Source organism: Penicillium nucicola, assembly GCF_028828085.1.
Source record: "Penicillium nucicola strain IBT 29836 chromosome Unknown utg000010l, whole genome shotgun sequence".
Taxonomy (NCBI): Eukaryota; Fungi; Ascomycota; class Eurotiomycetes; order Eurotiales; family Aspergillaceae; genus Penicillium; species Penicillium nucicola.
In genome coordinates this window covers 2,015,865-2,038,356 of record NW_026643134.1, presented here as the reverse complement: position 1 = coordinate 2,038,356, position 22,492 = coordinate 2,015,865, and the positions used below count along the sequence as shown (strand labels likewise).

The following is a 22,492-nucleotide window of genomic DNA, read 5'->3' as shown; positions in this document are numbered from 1 at the left end:
TACAATTGCTTCATTAGCAATACATCCATCTGCTTCATTAGCAATGGACACAGCAACGATGCTCTCCGCTATCAAAGGCGACAAATTGAAAGATTCGTCACAATGGCGAGTATGGTATAAGCGAGTGAAGGCATTCGCAGTACAACGTTCGGTATGGGACCTCTGCAATCCAGAAGTAGAGATATCCCACCGACCACGGGCTCTCATTGAGCCAATTGAACCTGAATACCCTCAGCAAGGTTCTCAGGAAAATAAGAAAGATTGGAGAGACCTACTTGAGGTCTATAAGATCAAGGCAAACCGCTGGGAAAAGCAGCGAAAAGGCCTAAATGAGGTGAATGAACTCATTATCATTTACCTCGACACGTCAATTCGTGATGCAGTACTAGAGTACGATACTCCGTACGATCGTCTAGTATATCTTAGTCAAAGATTTGCTAGATCTCATGCGTATAAGGAAGAGATTCGTATGAAATGGAGAGCTTTCTCGATCCAAAAACCGATTGGAGATATCGAGAAATGGCTGATATCTTGGGATGAATTACGAGAGCAAGCAATGACCCTCGAACTTCCTGAGGTCCAAAGTGCGAATCAAGATTTCCTACAGGCTATCAAAGAGGTTTTACCTATCTGGTGGCAGGCAAAATATGAAGATATCGTGATGAATAGGACGATAATAGATACGCGAAAGCTAATCGAAAGCTTCCGTTCTATACATCGTGAAATTAGTACGACAATGCCTACCTCACCGACATTGAAAGGGTCCTTCTCTACCTGGCAAGGTCATCAAGAAGCTAAACAAGAAGACGTGCCATTTGACAAGAGACCATGCCCATGCGGCATGAAGAACCACGGACCTGCTAAATGCTATTTCCTCAATGAGGCAGTAAGACCTCGAAGCTTTACTATCCCTAGCGGGAAATTAGAGAGCATTGAGAGGACACTGGCGGCCGATCCAGCATGGAAAAAATGGACAGAGAATATCATCCAGAAAGCGCAAACCTCAACAAGTATAAAGGTTCATCAAAACCTCTCATTCTCAAGCATCGGTATCCCGGCATTAACTACATCACTCCGACACCGATGGATCCTTGATACTGGATCCGGCGTACACGTGTGTAATGACCGAAGCAGCTTCGTGGACCTAGAAGCTTGCCAAGAGGTTCTATCAACCGGAGATAGTAGCACCGACATCATCGGACGCGGTACTGTGAGACTTACTGGCATTGACCCGAAGACCAAAAAGAAGCAGACGATTACCCTAAGCAATGCCTGCTACGCACCTGGGTTCCATGTAAACCTAGTGTCGTACGCTAGACTGCGAGAAAAAGGAGGGTTCTGGTCTGAAAAGAAGGGTTTTATCGAGGATAGCAATGGCTTCCCAATCGTGAGCTTACGTTTATGGAAAAACGTTGGATTATGGGTCTTTGACCAAGAAGGCTCTAATCAAGAATCTTATCTGATGGCAAATGCCGTTAGATCATCATCAACACAGCGAATTAAAGGTGCATCGGCAGAGCTATGGCACCGTCGCCTAGGTCATCCACAATATAAGACAGTCCAACAAATGACTAAACTAGTCGATGGAGTCAATATCGATGGCAATGATAAAGCGCAAGCAATCTGTGAAACCTGCAACCTAGGACGTTCTAATCGGCAAATATCAAGAAGACCGATTGGACGTACGTTCGGACGTTTTGGAAGGGTCCATTTTGATCTGATTCAACTTCCAGTTGCTTACAATAAGCACCGCTGGATTACGCATTTTTACCTCGATGGTATCAGATTTCATTGGCTGATGACGCATGAATATAAACCCGAGTGTCAGATTGCTATCAATCAGTTCGTGCAATTGGCGAAGAATTGGTGGAACCTACCAATTAGGGCTTTTTCCTATGACAATGAAGCCGCTGCAGGACGCCTAGCAGAGCAGAGCTTAACGTCGGATGGCATTGTCATTTACCATAGCCCACCAGGACATCCAGAGATGAATGGATATGCCGAAAGATCAGGGGGTGTCATCATCCAACGAATGAGGATGCTAATGCTCGAAGGCAAGCTCCCAAAAGAGCTATGGCCAGAAGCAGCAATGGCCGCAATATGGCTATTGAATCGGACGCCGACGTATCTCGCCACAGAAAATCGCTGGATCATCCCATGGGCCGAAGTCGTGAAACAGTTTACAGCCACAGGTGATATTCCGCCAAGAATCAACCTCTCAAATGTCAGGTTATACGGAAGCCTTGCGTACTGTCGAATTGACAAGCAAGTGCAATCAGATAAGATGAATCCCCGCGCTGAAATTGGATTCATGGTTGGCTATATAGCTTCAAATATCTGGAGGATCTGGTTCCCGCAGTATGGGAAAGTGAAACTGGTCAGGGACGCGATATTCGATGAAACGCGAAGATACTCGCCAGATTTTCAACAGCTTCAGCCGGTTCCATTGCCATTGGTCAAAGAACCTCAAGAACTAGATCAAGATCAGGCTGCAGCAGCTATCCAGGCATCGATAATAACTGGATCAGTGCCAGATCTAGAACCGAGAGATAACGCCAATGATGACAACGTCCATGACAGCATCCAACAAGGAGACCGTTTTTCGGCCGAAAAACCGACGCCTATTCTTCAGGGGGTGTATACAACACCAGACCGTCAAACATCGGATCGACAAATTGACGTTATATCGGACGTTCCAGGCGCATTCCCGCGAGAACCTCCGCTGCCGCCTACTCCAGCATCCCTTGCAACTGATCAGGGGGTGGAGACAGCACCGGCAATGATAATACCGGAGTCAGAGAATGATCAGCTCCAGGGCTCAGCGGATTCCGACGAAGAAGCTGAACTGCAGCTACAGGCAGGACTACTAGCACCTAGGAATATTAGTGGAAATATCGAAGAAGGGAACATTATCTCAGGACCACGAAGAAGGCAGGCAAAGAGGGACGATGCCTACGCCTACAGCGCTATTGCTATAACTGAGCCACCAGCATATCTTCATGCTTTCGCGGCCGGTTTATACGCAAATAGGCCAATTAAGCGTCACAGAGATGACCTTCCAGAACTCCCAAAACACTGGAAAGATGTCATAAATCATCCATTCCAAGAGGGTTTCCTAGCCGCAATGAGAAAGGAGATTAACTCTCTCACGGAGAAAGCGACATTTGATACTGTGGACCGTCCGAAGGACCGAGGAAAGCAAATCTTGCCACTGCTCTGGGTCTTTGCCTATAAATTTGATCAAGATGGATATCTGATTAAGCTAAAAGCAAGGATCTGTGTTAGAGGAGACCTCGAAACTATATCATCGGACGAAAAGAGAGCTGCTACGCTAGCAGCTAGAACGGCCCGCATGATCTTCGCACTCGTGGCTGCATTTGACCTCAATCTACGACAGCGAGATGCGGTCACAGCTTTCCTAAATAGTAAGCTAGAGAAGGATGTCTATACACGATCACCGGAGGGGTTTGAAACTCCAGGAAAATGCTGGAAGCTCCGAAAGGCCCTTTATGGATTGAGAATCTCACCACGCCTATGGCAGTATGAAGCATCGCGAGTGCTTAGCCAACTAGGTCTACAGCAAGTCCCAGAGGACCCCTGTGTTTTTATAGGAGATGGACTCATTGTCTTCTTCTACGTGGATGATATCCTAATTGCAAGTCATCCGACAGCAAGGGAGAGAGCCCAAAAGCTTGAAAAAGATCTTGAAAAGCATTGGGAATTGACCGATCATGGAGAAGCTGACTGGTTCCTAAACATCCGCATTATCAGGGACCGGCAATCCAAGAAGCTATGGCTATGCCAAGATAGCTATATCACTAGCATTGCAGTGAGGTATAACCTTACTGACCGGCCAAGTGTATCCACGCCACTACCCATCGAGGAATTAGAACCGTACGATGGAAGGGCATCTTCCCAGGACATTCTTCTATATCAGAAGAAGGTCGGATCAATGGGATACGCCACCACGATTACCCGACCAGATGCATCAAAAGCAACAGCTAAACTAGCTCAATTTTTGACAAACCCTGGTCCTCAGCATCATCAGGCTGCCGACCGAGTGATTAGCTATCTCTACTCTACCCGCTTTCTTGCTATTGAGTATAGCAGCACCTTAGAGATAGACTCAGTACAGCTAGCCAGCGATGCATCGTACGCCGACCACAAAGACCGAAGAAGCTCCGCAGGATATATCTGCCAGGTCTACGGAGGACCCGTGGATTGGAAAGCTACTAAGCAACGGACGGTGACAACATCAACCACCGAAGCCGAATTGCTAGGACTTTCAGAAGCTGGGAAACATCTCCAGTGGTGGAGAAGGTTACTCAGTCACGTAGGATTTGATGCCTCTCATGTCATCACAATTGAATGCGATAATGAGAGAGCAATTGGTCTTCTCACCAATCAGGACGCCAGTTTTGACACCAAGCTTCGCCATATAGATATTCATCATCTATGGCTTAGACAGGAAGTACTAGCTGGACGTATCGCCCTACGCTGGACGCCGACGGCAAAAATGGTCGCCGATGGCTTGACCAAGATGCTATCCAGACAGCAGCATGAGAACTTCATCAAACTGCTCCGAATGGTCCAGATTGAGCATTTGATTGAAGGAGGAAATTGATATGACAGATTCGAAGTATTTGGCAATGATTCAGCAAGCCATTAATCAGGGCTTACTGAGGGGGTGTGTCGGCCATAACTTACGAATACTGTATAAAACCGGATCTATAGTTGCTCCGAGTTTCATTGATTATGTAATTAGATCAGCCCCATAAATTGACAGAGGAAGGGGTAATAGCAATACAGAGTCATCAACATCATCCATTGGTCGAGGACAGTACGGTAAAACAACAGCACTAACCTAACCGTGTCCATCTCCCGTGCCCGCTATCATTTCATCCTCCGAGATCTTTTCGTTTCTTTTCTTCTCTCAATAAATTCCACTATGAGTGTACAGATGAGTGGGAGAGCTCATGGATTGCTGTCCCTCCATGGAGGCTCTGTCTGTCGACAGCCAGCGAGGTGGTCCGGAACCCCTGCATTGCCCGGAACCTGGGGTTCATTAAGACAGTATCATCGATCAGCAAGGTGAGTGAACAGATCCCCATCAATTGAATAGCCTCTAACAGAAATAGACTGGGAATAACCTCAAGCTTGAGTACGCGCCCCCCGCTTATCGGCCTATCACCCCAAAAGGGAAAGATGACTGTCCCGCAATTTTTTTTCTTCTTTTCCTACATCCGATCTGCATTTGGTTCATACTAACAGTTTGACTAGAACCAAATCACTCGACAGTATCAGCAAAGCCAGATTGGACTGCAAGAAATGGCCACTTGACGCTCCAGATCAAATCGCCACATTTGACCCCGCCAGCGAGGAATTTCTCCAGTGGACCCGCCACCCGTTCAGACTCCAGGATGAACTTGCGATATCTGACCCCAGATGTGCACCGGGCTTTTATTGCCCTGGGAAGCAATGTTGGAGATCGAGTAGAGATGATTGAACAGGCTTGTCTCGAAATGGACAAAGTTGGTATCAAAGTGAAGCGCACAAGCTCACTGTTTGAGACGGCGCCAATGTATGTCCTTGACCAAGACACATTTATCAATGGCGTGTGCGAGGTATGACTTTCAAAGACACAGCAGAGTCCTATATTTCAAAACTAGAAGCTGACAACCCCAGGTTGAAACAACCCTTGAGCCTCTGGAGCTTCTAAATGCCATCCAAGCTATTGAAATTGAAATGGGCAGAAAGAAATTAATTGACAAAGGCCCACGGTGTATCGATTTGGATATCCTGCTCTACGATCAAAGAGTGGTATCTCACGAACGTCTAAACATCCCCCACAACCTGATGCTAGAGCGCGATTTCGTGTTGCGCCCTCTGAGCCAGTACGTCCCCAATGCCAACTACACCAAAATTCAAACATACTAACCACTCATCTCCAGATTAATTCCGAACGAGTACCCACCAATCCCAGGAAAAGAGACAAAAACATATAGCGGTCATCTAGCAGCCCTGACCCCGCCAGACCCAACACCAGTATCAACAACCCCGATCTCACCAAACTTCGAAGCACTCCACGCAACAGACCCAAAGCGCAGCACCCACATAATGGCAATCCTAAACCTAACCCCGGATTCCTTCTCCGACGGCGGAAAACACTCACCAACAGACCTATCCTACATAACAGAAACAGTGCATAAAATGATCTCAGCAGGCGCCACAATAATCGACATAGGCGGCGAAAGCACCCGCCCAGGCTCAACGCCCGTAGGTGCAGACGAAGAAATCGCCCGCGTCGTCCCAGCAATCAAGCACATTCGCACCAACATCCCCGAAGCCGCAAACATAGCCATCAGCATCGACACCTACCGCGCGCGCGTGGCAGAAGCAGCCTGCGCCGCCGGAGCTGACATCGTCAACGATGTCTCTGCCGGCCTCCTCGATCCGGAAATGTTATCTACTGTCGCGCGCATTGGCAAGTCCATCATCCTGATGCACATGCGCGGTACGCCACAGACAATGACCCAGCCGGAGCTACATGGCTACCCGAACGGGGTGATCGAGGACGTGGCTGCTGAGCTGCGTGGCCGTATCGCTGCCGCTGAGGATGCTGGTGTTCGCCGGTGGCGGATCATTCTCGATCCTGGACTTGGCTTTGCGAAGGTTCAGCATCAGGATTTGGAGATTCTGCGTGACTTGTCAAAGTTAAGGGGAATGTCTGGGCTTGAGTGTTTCCCTTGGCTGATGGGGCCTAGTCGGAAACGTTTCATTGGAACTCTGACTGGTGTTAAAACACCTCGGGATCGGGTTTGGGGAACTGCGGCTACGGTTTCGGCTAGTGTTGCTGGCGGTGCGGATGTTGTTCGTGTTCATGACGTTCAGGAGATGTGGCAGGTTGCTAAGGTTGCCGATGCGATTTATCGTGTTGAATAAGTTGTGTTGGGTTGGTTTTCTTTGTTTTGTTTTGTTTTTTTGGTCGCTGGCTATTTATACCCATCGGCTGTACTGCATAGTGGCCGGTTTTTGGATTCAACATTTGGGTTGCGGGGGTTGTGCTCGTACTGCATTTCTCTTCATTCATCATGGGAGTTTTATAACGCGGTATAGGTCATCAAGATTGGGAGTTCAGACATATAACTTTGTTTTTGATTTTACTGATTGTCAATACTTTCAGTTCTCTATGAATAATACCAAATCACGAATTTCTGAATTATCTTGAACCATACCAACGAGACGCGAAAGGGAAATGAAGAAAAGGGTTCTTTCGAGCATCCGATGTTACTGAGAAGAGATGCGAAGAAACGGGAATGAAAGAAGTCAAGGTGCCATCATAAACACGCCAAATTGAATATCGTAAGAGGAAGATAAATTTTGAACGGCTTCTGATCGCGATGGGGTTTTCAAGTGAAGATGTCAAAAGGGGAGGGGAAAAGGGGAGACACAATATACGTCGTGGATTGGGGAGAACACGGGAACAATGAGGCTTGCTAGAAACTGAGAGCGATAGAAGGCGGGATATCTGATGAAAATGGGAATTGACTTAGTTGTTCAGATAATTGCGGATAGCGCCTAGTCGCAGGTGGTTAGCAACATTTCATTACTATAAAGAAAGACTCAATTACCTTGTAGCTTGGTAGCGCCTTCGCCGACAATGTGAGACAGGTTCTCAATATCGTCTCCAGCGGTGATACCGAAGCGGCGGATGAAATCCTTGGCAGCAACCTCGAGATCACCGTAGCCATCGTCCATGGCAGGAATCTCATCCTCGGACCGGCCGAAGTAGTTGTTGCTGGAGATAGATGTGGCACTGTCGAATTGGCGGAGGCGCTCCTTGGCCTCCGATTGGGCCGCGGGATCGAAACGCTCCCGTCCAAAGAATTCATCGGAGGAGATACCCTTCTGGGTGCCGAAGCGTGTTCTAGTCTGGGCAAGTTCCTCATCTATACATCATTAGCATATAGCTCCTATGCGAATATCAATAGAAATAGTACCATCAGCGGGGTTGGACTTGGCAGGGCCAACCGAACCAAAAGTAGGCTTCTTAGGGGCAACAGGCTTCGTGACCTGACCAAAGCCAAGTCTACCCATACCCATACCGAGCCGCTCAACATCGCTCGAGTTTCGCTCGTGAGACTTTCCAACAGGGCTGATCGGAGTGGGAGCTGCAATCGGGGTAGCAGCGACAGCGGCAGCCTTCTTGGCCTCAGCTTCAGCCTGCTCAGCCTCGGGGTCGTAGCCAAGCTTTTCAATGCGCTCGGCTTCTTCCTTGGCCTTGCGTTCGGCCTCATCGAAATCAATAATGTCAGCAGCCGCGACCTTCTTAGCTCCGAGCTTGGGCGCCTTCTTGGCACCGAGGACACTGCCCTTCTTGGCAGCACTGGTTGTGGTAGTCTTGCGGGCAGCAGGGGTAGACCGAATGGCAGTTGGCGCCGGGGATGTACTCTTCTCTTCAGAAGCAGAAAGAGGAGACTTTGAGCGAGATCCGTTTGCGTTTGCGCCGGCGTTCAGGAATGGAGAAGCGTTTCGGCTGACAACGGGTGGCGTGCTGGTGCGCGAAGGGGGGTTGCTGGGACGCTTGATGGAGGGCTTGTCCCATGAGGAAAAGAAGTCATCCTCTGCGTCGCCTGCAGGAGTGTTCGAACCATCGGAGGGAGTGCCAGCGGGGAGATCTGTGATGATGACTTCCTCGGGGTACCTAAACAAAGCAACAACAGCGGTCAGTACCTAATCGTGGGAGTTCGGCCAAGACATTGGGTTTCACTCACTGCTGCGCATCGAGCGCTGCGCGCTTCTTGAGTTCCTCCTTATACTTGACAGCTGCATTGCACGTGTACTTGACTTTACTATCCTTGCTCGCAAGCGCAGCGGAGCCTCCGTGCGATTGGAAGTACTTGGTTGCGGACTCATTTCCACCAACCTTCATCACCCGCAGTTGTTCCCATTGCCACTCTATGTAGTATGTCAGCATTGATCTACTGGCAAGCGCAGGAAACAGGGGAATTGTATCACGGGGACATACGGTCGAGGTTTGTTGATCGAACGAAGGAGATGTGCACTCCAAGGTTACGGTGGTGTGCCGAACAATCAAGGCACAAGTAGATACCGAATGGCACAGAGGACCATGTCGGGTTTTTGGTACCACAATCGAAGCATACCTAGCAAAAAAGAGACATTAGAACCAAGTGCCACCATGCAGCGTACGGGGGGGGGGAAGGGTGGGGTTCAGCGCACCTTGTTTGCGGGCTTCAACTTGATCTTTTCAAAGATCTTTTGAGACTGCGCCTTGGAGGCACTCATATTGGCACAGAGGAGAGATCAGGGGACGAACAAAAGGAAAAAGTGTGGTTGTGAAATGTGCCCAAGAGACAAAAAGCGTCGGAAACGGAGAGGTGGTCGGACTTGGACTAAGACCGTTCAAGTTCCTGGTATTTGAGTTACGTCGCCCCCCAATTTGCAGCTTTCCACACTTTCACCGCCTGTATGAAATTACGTATTTTACTCCATATTAAGCCGGCACGAATCTTTACCATTGGATGTATGCTAGAGCATACCCTCTGTCTCATCTCTATGTGGTTTGAAAAAGCAGTGCAATCCCGTATGAGTAATCTGTAAAAGACTAGTTACACCTTCTCCGTGTGAGTCGGCCATTCTGGGTTAAAAAAGAGTGCTTTTATCGAACACTTCGAAGACATCGAAGCCTTCGTCTAATGATCTCGAGACCCCCGTGCTCACCGCTTTCCTTATCCAGTCCTTCAACTCCCTCCGAATGTCATGCGAACTTATACTACTGAATGCCTTCCTTCCTAATCTCAGTTCAAGATGCTTCAATATAATGCTCTATAGGCTATGGTATGAGGTTATTTGAGATGCTAACTTGACCCCATATCAAACATTTCAATCGATAGATTGCTTAAAATCAGTTAGCAGCATACACAAGAATGGGCTTGCGTGGGGCCCCTTGGGCTTTAGTCATGGACCGGGGCGAGTTAGGCTTGGGCCGAAAGGCTCAACCTCTAGCCGTGTGGATTCAGCTTTACGGAGGGCTAGGATCAAGGTCAAGCCCTCAAAAAGTACGGTGATTGTCTTCGTTTCAAGGCTCTCACGGATTCAACGTTGGCATGATCACGTCCAGTTATTTTAGCCAATAGAAGTTCCCTGTTAGAAGGCCAAGCCTGTCATGAGAGACAAAGAAAAGTCACTCATTAGTTCCGCCTCTGCTGTATACAACTCGCTCGTTCGCAATACTAACAGACTGCCGGCGTTTACATGTTACATCTTGCGTTGCTCACTACTTGGCGCCAAGATAAAAGGCTTATATTATATATGATCATGATGGGCTCACGTCCCTTGGCTATCGGGGCTCAAATAATCCAATCTTCTTTTCTTTGCCATTTCTGTCAATGGAGCTTACAGCCACTCCGTTTTCATGGAAGTTCCACCACGAGAGCCGGGATACACCATGGGAGTCCCAGTCCGGAGACTTCCCACCCAACGAAATTGATTCTGAACACAGATAGCGACGAAATCTCATGAAGATTCAGGGGTGGCTCAGAATGGCTGGTTGTGAAGCTACTCAGCTTTTAAGGGCGGAATTTAACCGCTGGCCATCAGGATATACTATATATCCACTGGAAAGCTGGCGCAGACGCTATACGAGCAAATATCTTTGCCACTCTCGATTGGGCATTACAAGATGGAGAGGAAGAAGATGAGCAAGCACATCGGCTCTTACACGATGGATACCGTAGCCTAGTCTTTGAGGACAAAGCCAGTCTCGAGAGCGCTAGCATCGATGAGGTTCGGCAACAGTTCCGAACTTTCATCGCCAGCAGTCCTGGCGCTTTCGGTACTCGATTTCGTTGGTGCCTGGTTATCGACGAGGAGGCCCTGCAGTCCTTCGTCCGCCACCCTCAGTCTGCGGAGTTTTTTGGGTTGTCAGAACCCGATGCAATTGAAAAGAATGGTGCTTGGGTGATAGTGGTCGACCCTGAATTTATGTCGGACACGAAGACTAGGCGGGGAAAACGATCGTATCAGGGATACATGTGTTGTCATGTATATAGACTTGAAAGTCTGGCATGGGCTGGATCTGTAAATCACATGTCGGAGATAATTATTTATGATGGACCGGATAGGGCTCCTTGGTTTAATTTTAATTTCAGGAATAGAAGTGATAATATGGAAGGAAGAGTATGGAAGAAGAGAGCTGGTTATTCTTGGACGAAACGTGATTACCTGGTGTTTTATTTGATATGGTCTATGAGGCTGAGTGATTCTGTAACCAGAAACATCCTGATATAATACCCATCATAGTAGATGCTAAGCAGTTCAGTCATAGAATTTATTCAAAACCTATCTTCTACAGCCCCCAGAATCATTATACAAGATCCTTGGTCCATTTCCCTGAAATCTCTCCCGATAAAACATAGAACTATTGCTATTTTGTGGAACGTATGTTACACGTGACATTTGAGCATATGGCAGTTACGGACAGCCGTATGCATGGAAATCACCTGACGAGAACTCTAAATTCCATAACCCCGTCGCACGTGATGCCGATGAAGATCGCGACGGCGATAACTGCACGTCTAGCCTCAACTTCTATGAGCAATATCTCCCACAATGAATAACCTTCCGGTCCGCGTTGTTCGAATTTCCCCTGCGTCTCTCCTCCGCCAGTCTCCCCGCACGCAGATCGCTCGGTACTATGCCACCCAAGGCGACCTGGGCCGTGGGCCTCGACCTACCGGGACATCAAGGAAGAAGAGCATCACAGTTTTGTCCGATGACGGACGAGTAGAGTGGGGTGATTTGAGCAGAGGCGAAAAAGTTGCGCGCACAACACAACAGTCCTTCAACTTTGTCATTGTGCTGGTTGGCGCTGTCCTGACGGTACGAACTCCAACCTGCCGAGCGTCACATTCCAGGTGCTAACTATGTTTCCAGGGTGGTGTGTTCACACTTCTCTACCAAGAACTGTTCTCGCCGAACAGCAAGACATGGCAGTTCGAAAAGGCAGTTGAGCGGATCAAGGATGACCCCGAGTGTATAAAGCTGCTTGGTGACCGCGGAGAGATCAAGGCATATGGCGAGAACACTTGGAGTCGATGGGCGCGAAGCAGACCTATTGCGTGAGTACATGGTTCGCACGTAGTTTCTAGATTTGAGGTGTTAACAAGTACTAGGACAACCATCGAAAAAGATAGGTTAGGCCGTGAGCATCTCCGGATGAACTTCCACGTAAGATGCCCCTTGAGGAAATGAAATGACGAGTTCACTGACATGTAATATAGGTCGAGGGTCCCCTCAACTCTGGTGTGGTCATCGTGCACATGATGAAGCCTCTGGACAAGACCAATCTTGAGTACCAACTTCTCGCGCTCGATGTGAAGGGACACTCTCGTGTGATCCTTGAAAAGGCATCAGAGAAGCCCAGCGTGGCAAGTACCCTGAAGCTCTTTGGTATGCAGTGGCGCTAGACGTCGCATTTGCCTCCAATCTGCTATTATACCCTTTCGCCCTCACCGCAAGACCTACCGTCTCTTCTGTGGTGATCTCTGAACTATGTTCCTGGTTCCTCTTCAAGACTGATCAACCCATACCAGTTTGGATACCGTAACAATCTGTAACTTCTACCGGCCACTGGCCATTCAATCAGGCTCCGATGACCTGTGCGATGTACTATAGTCATACCAGACCGCAGCAGCGATCCAAATATCAATCCAAGTCCGGCAGCCCGGGCAAAATGCATATCAAATGCATATCAAAAACCAAAATGATAATATAAACAATAATCTTTTTTATAAAACGTTAAAACTATTAACATGAAACCACATAAAGACATGACAAAAATGCACGCTGATCTATCTGTATCACCACAGTCTATACAACACGGGGCCCGTCAATAATGCCCTTGGCCTCCTCTGACCTCCACCAACTCTTACCCTCCTGTCCAGGGAACTCAAAGGCATCCATGCTATCAGCCTTCATCTCAACACTGTATCCAGGCTCCATGGGGGTAACATAGTACCCATCAAGCACACTGGACGGGTGAACAAAGTGCTCATGCAAGTGATCAACATACTCAAGCACACTCTTCTTGCCCGTAACAACAACATAGTCGATCGTGCTCAGGTGCTGGGTGTACTCGGGCAGACCAACGCCGCCAGAGTGCGGTACGATAGGCACGCCGAACTTGCGTGCTAGAAGGAGGATGGCGAGGACCTCGTTCACGCCGCCGACGCGACATGCGTCTGGTTGCAGGACGGTCAGAGCGCCGGCTTGGAGGAGTTGCTTGAAGATCACGCGGTTCTGGCACATCTCGCCTGTGGCGACGCCGACGGGGCCGTGGGGTGTGTTGGCGAGGGCTTTGCGGATGGCGGCGTGGCCGAGGATGTCGTCGGGGCTGGTTGGCTCTTCGATGAACCAGGGCTTGTATTCGGCTAGCTCTTGCATCCAGGTGATGGCTTCGGGGACGGACCAGACCTGTACATTGTATGTTAGCTACCAGGAGCTCAATGGATACGAAGGTGATGGTTGGGGGGCTTGTAACATACCTGGTTGGCATCAACCATGAGAATATTGCCCTTGTCATATCCGATAGCCTCACGCGCGATGGCCAGTCTCATCTTGTCGTCTTCGAGATCACCTCCAACTTTCAACTTGAAGTGCTTGTAACCTTGCTCAACACTCTGAGCAAGCAAAAGCTTCAGCTTCTCCTTGCTGTATCCCAACCAACCAGCAGAAGTAGTGTAAGCGGGCACAGCGCGAGAAGCCTCAGCCTCCTTGATGCGCTCCTGCTTACCAGGCTCGACCTCCTGCAGCAAGCGGATGGCCTCCTCGGGCGTAATAGCGTCAGTGATGTAGCGGAAGTCAATGCAACGCACGAATTCCTCGGGGGTCATGTCTGCCACGATGCGCCAGACAGGCTTGTTCAGGGTCTTGGCCCAGAGATCCCACAAGGCGTTGACAACTGCACCGAGGGCGAGGTGGATGACTCCTTTCTCCGGTCCGATCCAGCGCAGTTGGCTGTCGGATACTAGGTAGCGCCAGGTCTTGCCCCAGTCGGCTGTGAGGTCGGATAGGTCCTTGCCGACGACCATGGGGGCAAGGAGGGAGATGGCTGCGCAGACGATTTCGTTGCCGCGGCCAATTGTGAAGGTCTTTTGGGTTTAGGTTAGTTCATTGTTTGCTTGTTGGTTGGTTGGAGGGTATGGTGGATGGGGTAACGTACCATGCCATGTCCGGAGTGCTCTGAGTCGGTGGTGATGATACAGTAGGCGGAGGAGTAGTCACCTGCTGCGTTCATGGCATCTGAGCCAGTCTTGTCGAGGGAGGTCTATTTCTTTGTTAGGATCTGCGCCTGCGCTGGTCATGGCAATGTCATGGATGGATGAACATACTGGAAACCTCACGTCCCGCGTGCTGAAGCCGGTGATCTTGACCATTGTGAAAGATAGTCAACTGCGACTTGAGGAAGAGACTTGAGTATGTCAACGGCGACAAGTTATGCAGGCGCAATGTCAAATGTAGAAATGCGGGGAGTAGATGTCCGGGGTAGACTCGGAGATTGAATCCACACTTTTTTTGGTCAAAAATGACTCGGTCTGAACAGGAGAGTGAAGAGAAGATGAAGAAGAAAGAAAATTGAGAGCAGCCAGAGAAAAGCAGCTGTATATACCACAAATCTAATCCCCCGCGCCATCGCCAGGTTATCCCGCGCCCCTCACACTTCGCAGCTTGACAGGTGTTGATTGGTGGAGGATTGCGGACGGCGGAAAAATGACAGATTCCACCAATCACAGCCGAGAAAATACAGTCGGAGTAGCTCCGCGTTTTTTATTCACGCGTGGGGTTGCATCATGTGCCGTCCACAGGTCAACTTGGATGCAAGTCGAGTTACGAGAGGAATTGGGATGGGAAACTGCTGAATTTGTGTTTTGTACGTATCTGCGGATCTATGACCACAATGACCGTCAGGCGGCATAGACCTACGAAGACAATCCGCGCTTCTCGCTCTCTGAGAAGAAGATGATCATGCGCCACAACTTGCGAACAAGAACTTCGGCCTCCTCGTCCAATGCCTGTGAAATGTGGTTAGTAACGGATTGAAGCGTGGAAATGGGTGAGGGCTTACTTCTGCCAGTTGTTCGACCAGTTCCTGAGGTGGCGCGTGCTTGCGCACATGCTCCTCCACGACATCCACCAGCATCTGCTCCTGAACACCGAGATACTCGACGATCTTCTTTTCGACAAATGGCTTGAGCTGGTCGCTGAGAATCGCCTCGTCCACAAATTCCCACTTGACCTCCCACTTCCAAAGACCCTCCTTGTCCGTCGGGATCTCAGCGGCCAATTGGCGGGCTGCTTGCGCACGCTCTTCGTCGGTGAGACCAGCAGCTTCGGCGGCGGAGTCGAACTTAATCGGGATGAGTTGGCGGCGGGTGGTGGTAGCGGGCTCTTCTTCGTCTTCGAGGAGACCTTCGACTTCAGCCACGGTGCGTCGGCTGGTAGCGGCCTGGGCCTTCTGGGCTGCAGCTCCGAGGGACAGCTTGAAGCGTTGGGGTTCGCGGGGGGCCTCCACGGGACGGGCCGTGAGCTCCTCAGCCTGGCGGGCAAGGAAGTCATCTGCCATACCGCGAGCCTGCTCCTTTTGCTGGGCGGTGCGAACGCGTTCACGGTCTTCGGCAGCGCGATCGGCGTCGTCGATGTTAATCTCGCGAGCGCGTTGGGCGGCGCGGCTGCGAAGCCAGGCACCATGGTCTGCGTAATAATCGGTTGTCTTGCCGCTGGCTTCAGTATCATCATTCCAGGCCTTGAGGCGTGCTTCCATCTCGTCATGCGCAGCTTGGAGCCTTCCGTCTTCTTCCTTCTCTCGCTTCTTCTCGCGCTCAAGAGCAGCAGTTCGGCTGCGCTCCCGGTTGAGCCAACGGCGCTCTTGATCCAAGAACTGCTTCTCTTGTTCATCGTTATGCTTGGCCTGTCGGCGGCGTTCAATTTCCTCGTCACTCGCATCAGAATCCTCGGCGTCACGGTCAATGGAAACACCGTTGAGTGATCCACCGTTCACAAAGGAGACACCCTTCTGGTAGTCCTTGGGAATTTGCACACCAAATGCCTTGGCATTGGCCCCGCTACGATCCCGAGGACCCAGTGGAATGTTGTTGGTACCACCAGCAGGGCCACTAGGGGCTGATGCCGGGGGTGAAGAAAGTCGACTGATCCTGGAGCCTGAATTCCGAGCGCGTTCCATGGACTCAATCTCCTCCTCGCGTTTCAGACGCTCAATATCGCGGCGGTTGCTTCGTTCACGGAATGCAGCAATCTCCTTAGCAACATTGGCGCGCATCTCGGGTGGAATATCGGCCAACTCGTCTTCAATTGTAATCGGGATTGTAACGACCTCCCCGTCCTTCGTAACAGAATCTTTCATCTCAGAGTCTCCCTCGCGATCAAGGGCCGAGGCATCCTCCTTCTCTGTGGGGGTAGTAGGGTTGCAAAGGTCAGACAAAACACTGTTCAGGTTATTGCGGGCAGCACTGAAGCGTGCCTGGCGTTCCTCGGGGTCTTGTTCTGCTCGTGAAGCCTCAAACTGCTCAAGGTAGGTGAGAGTACTCTCATCCACGACGACCTATGTATATGTTAGCAGTACTCCAATGCAATCCAATAAACATTGTACACGCACCAGAAGAGTGCTCTTTTCAACCTCCTGCTCCTCAGCACCTTCAGCACGTGGCGCTTGCACTTTCACGGGAACTTGCACATCCTTAAGAATCTCCACTGCGATCTCCAGACTGGCGGGATCCTCAAATTCAGCAAAGCCAAACCGACAGGGCTTCTCATCAGCGTCGGTAGCCCGAATCCACCGTCGCAGACCACCCACAGAGCCCAGAATCCGCTCAACGCCATCATCACCACCTGCACCCTCTGTAATTCCACCAACAAACAGCGTGCGCATGACCTCGTCGCGTGTGGGAGGCTGAAGGGGCATCATCGTATCGCGGGCATGGTGGCGTTGGGCATCCATGCCCCCGGCTCCGAGACCAGCACGACGGCCAGGACCATCCGATCCCCGCTCCCGGCCCATCTCTGGAGCTGCACCTGCGGGCTTTGCGGGACCTGAGGTTCCGAGGCGAATCACCGGCGCGGAAAAATTGATGTTGGGCATATTGGCGGGCGGTTGGAAGTTGGGCGGAAAGCCTCCCGGTCGGCCTGGCTGCTGGCTATTTGCTTGCTGCATGCCTGGAGGAGCTGCGGTTCCTGGGGCGGCCATCCCTGGAGGAGGCGCTGATGCTGGTCAACCTCTATTCCAACTGAGAGTTCTGCTAAGTGGCGGGGATACTCACCCATTCCCGGGGGTGCACCATAGGCGCCATAATCAGGAGTTTGGCCGTAGAGACCTGGGGCTGTGAATTGGTTAGCTTCTATTTCGCGACGTCTGGAGACCTTCTCGTGGATCGGGGGAGATGACTGAACTCACGCTGGTAGGGATTGTACATCTTGAAGGAGACTAAGCTATTGCACAATTCACTGTGCAATGTTGGTCAAGACTCAGTTCCAAACTGCAATGAGATGAAAGTACAGACGCAGGTGAAATGTCAAGTTGGAAGTCGGCGAAAGAAGCGCATTCGACGTGGTCCGTGCGTCGATCTTGGCAGCAGCTCCAGTTTCTAGTTCTGAGGCTGATTCTTTGGGCATTCTGGATCCTGTAGTTGCATCGTTCAATTGTCCCGAGTCAATTTGAATTGACCCAGATTCTCTTTGGTCAAGAAAGGTCAATTCGATCATCGCAGTTGTGTGCTGCATCGGAGCTACATAGAGCCAAGTACCAATGGCCGTTCACCATTTGTCTTATTTACCAGCGGCATATATTGATAAGCTATTTCATAGACCAGAATTTTACAACTCTGATCTCTCATCCCATCGTATCTGAATATAATAGAGTCTTCAATGAACGCTAGATGATATAAGCATTGTGTATCAACTTGAACCTTCCCAAGGTTGATTATCCCCCTATCATTTGCAAGCATCCAGCACATCCCAAGTTTGCGAAACCGGGTTCTATTGAGGGGCGTATAACTAGTTGCATTGGATCTTTTGCTCCTATGGATCCATGTTCTATGTCTATGCTGCTGTTTCTGGAACTCATCATTCTAACTAATCTAATTTAAAGTAACGTGATATGCAGGGCCCAAGAGCCAGTTCGGCATTTCTCCTCACTGCCTAACTTTCGACCCTGGAGTCTTTCGTCGGCTTTTAGGCATGAGATGCATGCTGTAGGTATGAAACCCCGCGGCACCCCACGTGACGGGCCCATTGGTAGCCCCGAGATCTACAAATGGAATCATATTTTGATATTTATCCGAAGCCTAAATTCCGTAACTTTACCAGCCATTCCTAGGTTCTATAATCTATTACATAAGTTCTAGTCTGAGCCCTGGAGTTCGACACCGAAAAGTGACACATAGCCGTTCAGTTGCCAATGCCCCGCTATAGACATGAGTTCGGGTATTCTGGAACAGCCGAATTGGTCAGACGGAAACTTGAAAGCCATGGCATTAGCCCAAAGTAGGAAATGGATAGCTGTGGTTTCGAGAGCGAACTGCCTGCGGGACAGCCGGAGAAAGAAAACGGAAATAAACAGGCAAATAAAGCGTGGAAATCCGAATGCGGCAATGATGATGTTCGCCGGATGCCCCACGACCGGACCCCAACGCGCCGGGCTCGTTTGACCTCATTTACTTTTCTTGTTCCTCTCTCCCACTTTGACCTTCTTCATCTATATACTCCTATTTCAAACTTTTGAGGTACTTGCATTCCCAGCAGACTTCACCTATCCTGTTGCTCCCGAGTTCCCCCCCCACTAACGCTCTGCACATAGACCCATAATCGTCATCATGCCTGGTTTCTCACAAGCTTCCGACCTCCCCGCCTGGAAGGAGCTCCAGGAGCACCACAACGCCCTGGGACGTAACATTGTGTTGAAGGAGTACTTCCAGAAGGACCCTAAGCGCTTTGAGAAGTTCAGCCACACCTTTGCCAACACTGTTGACAATCAGGACATCCTCTTCGATTTCTCCAAGAACTTCTTGACCGAGGAGACTGTATCTCTCTTGGTCAAGTTGGCTAAGGAGGCCAATGTGGAGGAGCTGCGGGATGCCATGTTCCGTGGTGAGCACATCAACTTCACCGAGGACCGTGCAGTCTACCACGCTGCCCTGCGCAATGTCTCCAAGGAGCCTATGCAGGTCGACGGCAAGAGCGTGGTGGAGGATGTCCACTCCGTGCTTGAGCACATGAAGGAGTTCTCCGAGCAGGTCCGCAGCGGCGAGTGGAAGGGTTACACTGGCAAGAAGATCAACACCATTGTCAACATTGGTATTGGTGGTTCTGATCTGTAAGTATTGTTTCGGGTGTGATTGGAAGCTGTAAAGCTAATTGATCAACAGCGGCCCTGTTATGGTCACCGAGGCTCTTAAGCCTTACGGCCACCCCGACATGAAGCTCCACTTCGTCTCCAACATTGACGGTACTCACATTGCTGAGGCCCTGAAGGACTCTGACCCCGAGACCACCCTCTTCCTGATTGCCTCAAAGACCTTCACCACCGCCGAGACCACCACCAACGCCAACTCGGCCAAGACATGGTTCCTGCAGTCCGCCAAGGAGGAGTCTCACATTGCTAAGCACTTCGTCGCTCTCTCCACTAACGAGCCCGAGGTCACCAAGTTCGGTATCGACAGCAAGAACATGTTCGGTTTCGAGTCCTGGGTCGGTGGTCGCTACTCCGTGTGGAGCGCCATTGGCCTGTCCGTTGCTCTGTACATCGGTTACGACAACTTCCACCAGTTCCTGGCCGGTGCCCAGGCCATGGACAAGCACTTCCGTGAGACTCCTCTCGAGAAGAACATCCCCGCTCTGGGTGGTCTCCTGAGCGTCTGGTACAGCGACTTCTTCGGTGCCCAGACTCACCTCGTCGCCCCCTTCGACCAGTACCTCCACCGCTTCCCCGCTTACCTGCAGCAGCTGTCCATGGAGAGCAACGGCAAGGCCATCACTCGCTCTGGCGAGTACGTCAAGTACACCACCGGCCCCATCCTGTTCGGTGAGCCTGCCACCAACGCCCAGCACAGCTTCTTCCAGCTGCTGCACCAGGGCACCAAGCTCATCCCGGCCGACTTCTTGATGGCCGCCGAGTCTCACAACCCCGTTGAGGGTGGCAAGCACCAGCGCATGCTTGCTTCCAACTTCCTCGCCCAGTCCGAGGCCCTGATGGTCGGCAAGACCCCTGACCAGGTCAAGGCTGAGGGTGCCCCCGAGGAGCTTGTTGCCCACAAGACCTTCCTGGGCAACCGCCCCACCACCTCTATCCTGGCCCAGAAGATCACACCCGCCACTCTGGGTGCTCTGATCACCTACTACGAGCACCTCACCTTCACCGAGGGTGCCGTATGGAACATCAACTCCTTCGACCAGTGGGGTGTCGAACTCGGCAAGGTTCTTGCCAAGAACATCCAGAAGGAACTGGAGACTGCTGGCGAGGGTGCCAACCACGACAGCTCAACCAGCGGTCTGCTGCTCGCCTTCAAGGCGAAGGCTAACCTGGCATAAATTGAGTCTTTTTTGGATATGCCGTGATGACGAGCAACGAATGATACTTTGTCACTTATTTTTTGGGTTGGAAAAGAAATGAACAGCCATCGATATTCTTCAATTTTGGATTTAGATTTGGGATAGTATTTGTAGGGTCATTCAGGTTGGGTCTGGTATGGACAAGTAAGGGGAGTTCCTTGTGCCTGGTTCGCCGCCACTCGCCTCCGCAAAACGGCAGAACTCCATCTTGGACCCCTGCGCCATCTTTCTACACAAACTCGCCGACGCGGGGCGAGTTCTTCACAGTCCTTACAGTAATAACAATGATTCCTACACATCAATTGAGCCGATCTTCGGCAGCAGTGGCGCTGCTTTCTTTGAGCGCGTTGTTGCCATGCGGAGCATTTGCGGGGAGCAACAGTGGCAACAACGATGGCTACAGGTTGAGAGAAGACATTCCAGTATCATGTCTGAATCGCACCATGTAAGTCCTCTTTATACCGAGCATACGAGAGCATCACTGACCAAGACTCGTCCTCAAGTGAAGGAGAACATGTAAGCGATAGCGCCCAACCTCCCTCCTGACACGCATACAACAACCCGCGAACCCACGCGCAACGAAATAAGAAGAATCAGTCAACTAACAAACCCTCCAGATCACCGACGACCTCGGAAAACTCCAATATGTGCCCTTCGCAACCTGCAACGAAACCGCACGCCCCCTCTCCATCCATTACGGCATCTCCGAAACAATAACCTGCACCATCGCCTCACTTACCGATGAGATGTACCACCTCCTCGAGTTCTACGTCCATTCCGACGTACCAATGACCTGCCGCATCCCAACAGCACCCCTCACCCAAGCCAACAACGGCGACCACACGGAGAAAACCAAAGCCGAAGACGCAGAGTCATCCTCTGGCGAAGCCGACTCCCTCTCCGCACTGACTGATAACGGCCCACCCTTTACACCACTCACAATCGCCTTGCAGGGCACCCTGCAACGCAGCCACCTGCACATCTGGACAGACATGAATGTGGTCATGCACAACATGGCGTCCGACGCGGCAGCCGAGCAGAAGACGCTTAATGGCGCGCAATCTGGCCAGCCCGGATTCGCCGTTGCGGGCACTGCGTACTCGACGCCTGAGTTTGATAATACTGGCAAGAATCCGCGGCTGGATGAGGACGAGGAGCCTGTTGCTCTTGCGCAGGCGGCGCGTGAGCCGTGGACCGCTGGGCATGGCACCAAGGTTGTGCGCGGTGAGCCGCTTACGTTCTCGTTCCATGTTGCTTGGTTGGAGGGTGGTGATAGTATTGGGTGGCCGGTTCGGCCTGGTTCGGCGTCTTGGTTGTCTTTGGCTACTGGGTCTGGGAAGGCGGCTGGGTCGTTCTTCTCCAAGTTGTTCTTTTTTGTGATGGCTGCTTCGGTTGGTGCGTTGCTTGCTATTTACTGGGAGAGGAATGGCGGCCGTGGACGTCCTGCTTGGCATGGTGATGGGCTTTTGGGTGGTACGCCTGCTAGAGGTGCCAAGGGTCCTGGTGTTACTTTTGGCAATGGGGGCAGGGCTAATGGGTATGGTGGTTATTCTGGTTCGCCTAATGGGAACGGGGCTAGTGGTGGTGGGTATGGATTCCCTACTGGAAAGAGGGACTGATTTATTACTGCTGAAGTGTGTGTGTGTGTGTGTGTGTGTGTGTGTGAGCGAGAGCGAGAAAGAGTGATCTGTATAGGCTGGGATAAAGTGACGTTCTATGGGCGTGTACAGTGTACCCTATAAGAAAGACGAAAGAACTGATTGCGAAGACGACAGCTATGCTATGGATGCTATGCTCTACATGAAACGACCATAGCAGATAAGTTAATTCAATCAAGTGCAATGCATTCCCA

The 22,492-nt window shown here is 50.8% G+C and overlaps 8 protein-coding genes across 8 annotated transcripts; 5 read left to right on the top strand and 3 right to left on the bottom strand.

Annotated features, from left to right (window-relative positions):
* Positions 1-43: 43 nt before the first annotated feature.
* N7511_009316 (uncharacterized protein) lies at positions 44-936 on the top strand (the record flags this gene model as incomplete). The annotated part of the gene is made up of 3 exons (XM_057131693.1): positions 44-390; positions 442-886; positions 916-936. 3 exons carry the CDS (start codon positions 44-46, stop codon positions 934-936), a joined length of 813 nt encoding a protein of 270 aa, XP_056979681.1.
* A 4,346-nt stretch (positions 937-5,282) lies between these two features.
* N7511_009315 (folic acid synthesis protein) lies at positions 5,283-6,942 on the top strand (the record flags this gene model as incomplete). Its single annotated transcript, XM_057131692.1, has 3 exons — positions 5,283-5,624; positions 5,686-5,894; positions 5,952-6,942. Coding segments are annotated over 3 exons (1,542 nt in total), but the record flags the coding sequence as incomplete, so codon positions are not given.
* Positions 6,943-7,501: 559 nt separating this feature from the next.
* Positions 7,502-9,306, bottom strand: N7511_009314 (ADP-ribosylation factor GTPase-activating protein; the record flags this gene model as incomplete). The annotated part of the gene is made up of 6 exons (XM_057131691.1): positions 7,502-7,578; positions 7,632-7,949; positions 8,001-8,704; positions 8,775-8,958; positions 9,029-9,164; positions 9,241-9,306. The coding sequence occupies 6 exons, from the start codon at positions 9,304-9,306 to the stop codon at positions 7,550-7,552; spliced, it is 1,437 nt and encodes a 478-aa protein (XP_056979679.1). The 3' UTR covers positions 7,502-7,549.
* Positions 9,307-11,631: 2,325 nt separating this feature from the next.
* tim21 lies at positions 11,632-12,488 on the top strand (the record flags this gene model as incomplete). The annotated part of the gene is made up of 4 exons (XM_057131690.1): positions 11,632-11,901; positions 11,956-12,140; positions 12,195-12,249; positions 12,303-12,488. 4 exons carry the CDS (start codon positions 11,632-11,634, stop codon positions 12,486-12,488), a joined length of 696 nt encoding a protein of 231 aa, XP_056979678.1.
* A 403-nt stretch (positions 12,489-12,891) lies between these two features.
* N7511_009312 (L-fuconate dehydratase) lies at positions 12,892-14,456 on the bottom strand (the record flags this gene model as incomplete). The annotated part of the gene is made up of 4 exons (XM_057131689.1): positions 12,892-13,494; positions 13,566-14,171; positions 14,243-14,347; positions 14,412-14,456. 4 exons carry the CDS (start codon positions 14,454-14,456, stop codon positions 12,892-12,894), a joined length of 1,359 nt encoding a protein of 452 aa, XP_056979677.1.
* Positions 14,457-14,999: 543 nt separating this feature from the next.
* On the bottom strand, positions 15,000-17,507 carry N7511_009311 (uncharacterized protein; the record flags this gene model as incomplete). The annotated part of the gene is made up of 5 exons (XM_057131688.1): positions 15,000-15,092; positions 15,146-16,639; positions 16,694-17,283; positions 17,355-17,414; positions 17,489-17,507. 5 exons carry the CDS (start codon positions 17,505-17,507, stop codon positions 15,000-15,002), a joined length of 2,256 nt encoding a protein of 751 aa, XP_056979676.1.
* Positions 17,508-18,905: 1,398 nt separating this feature from the next.
* On the top strand, positions 18,906-20,619 carry N7511_009310 (glucose-6-phosphate isomerase; the record flags this gene model as incomplete). The annotated part of the gene is made up of 2 exons (XM_057131687.1): positions 18,906-19,405; positions 19,458-20,619. 2 exons carry the CDS (start codon positions 18,906-18,908, stop codon positions 20,617-20,619), a joined length of 1,662 nt encoding a protein of 553 aa, XP_056979675.1.
* A 448-nt stretch (positions 20,620-21,067) lies between these two features.
* N7511_009309 (uncharacterized protein) lies at positions 21,068-22,259 on the top strand (the record flags this gene model as incomplete). Its single annotated transcript, XM_057131686.1, has 2 exons — positions 21,068-21,085; positions 21,258-22,259. 2 exons carry the CDS (start codon positions 21,068-21,070, stop codon positions 22,257-22,259), a joined length of 1,020 nt encoding a protein of 339 aa, XP_056979674.1.
* Between the last annotated feature and the right edge of the window lie 233 nt (positions 22,260-22,492).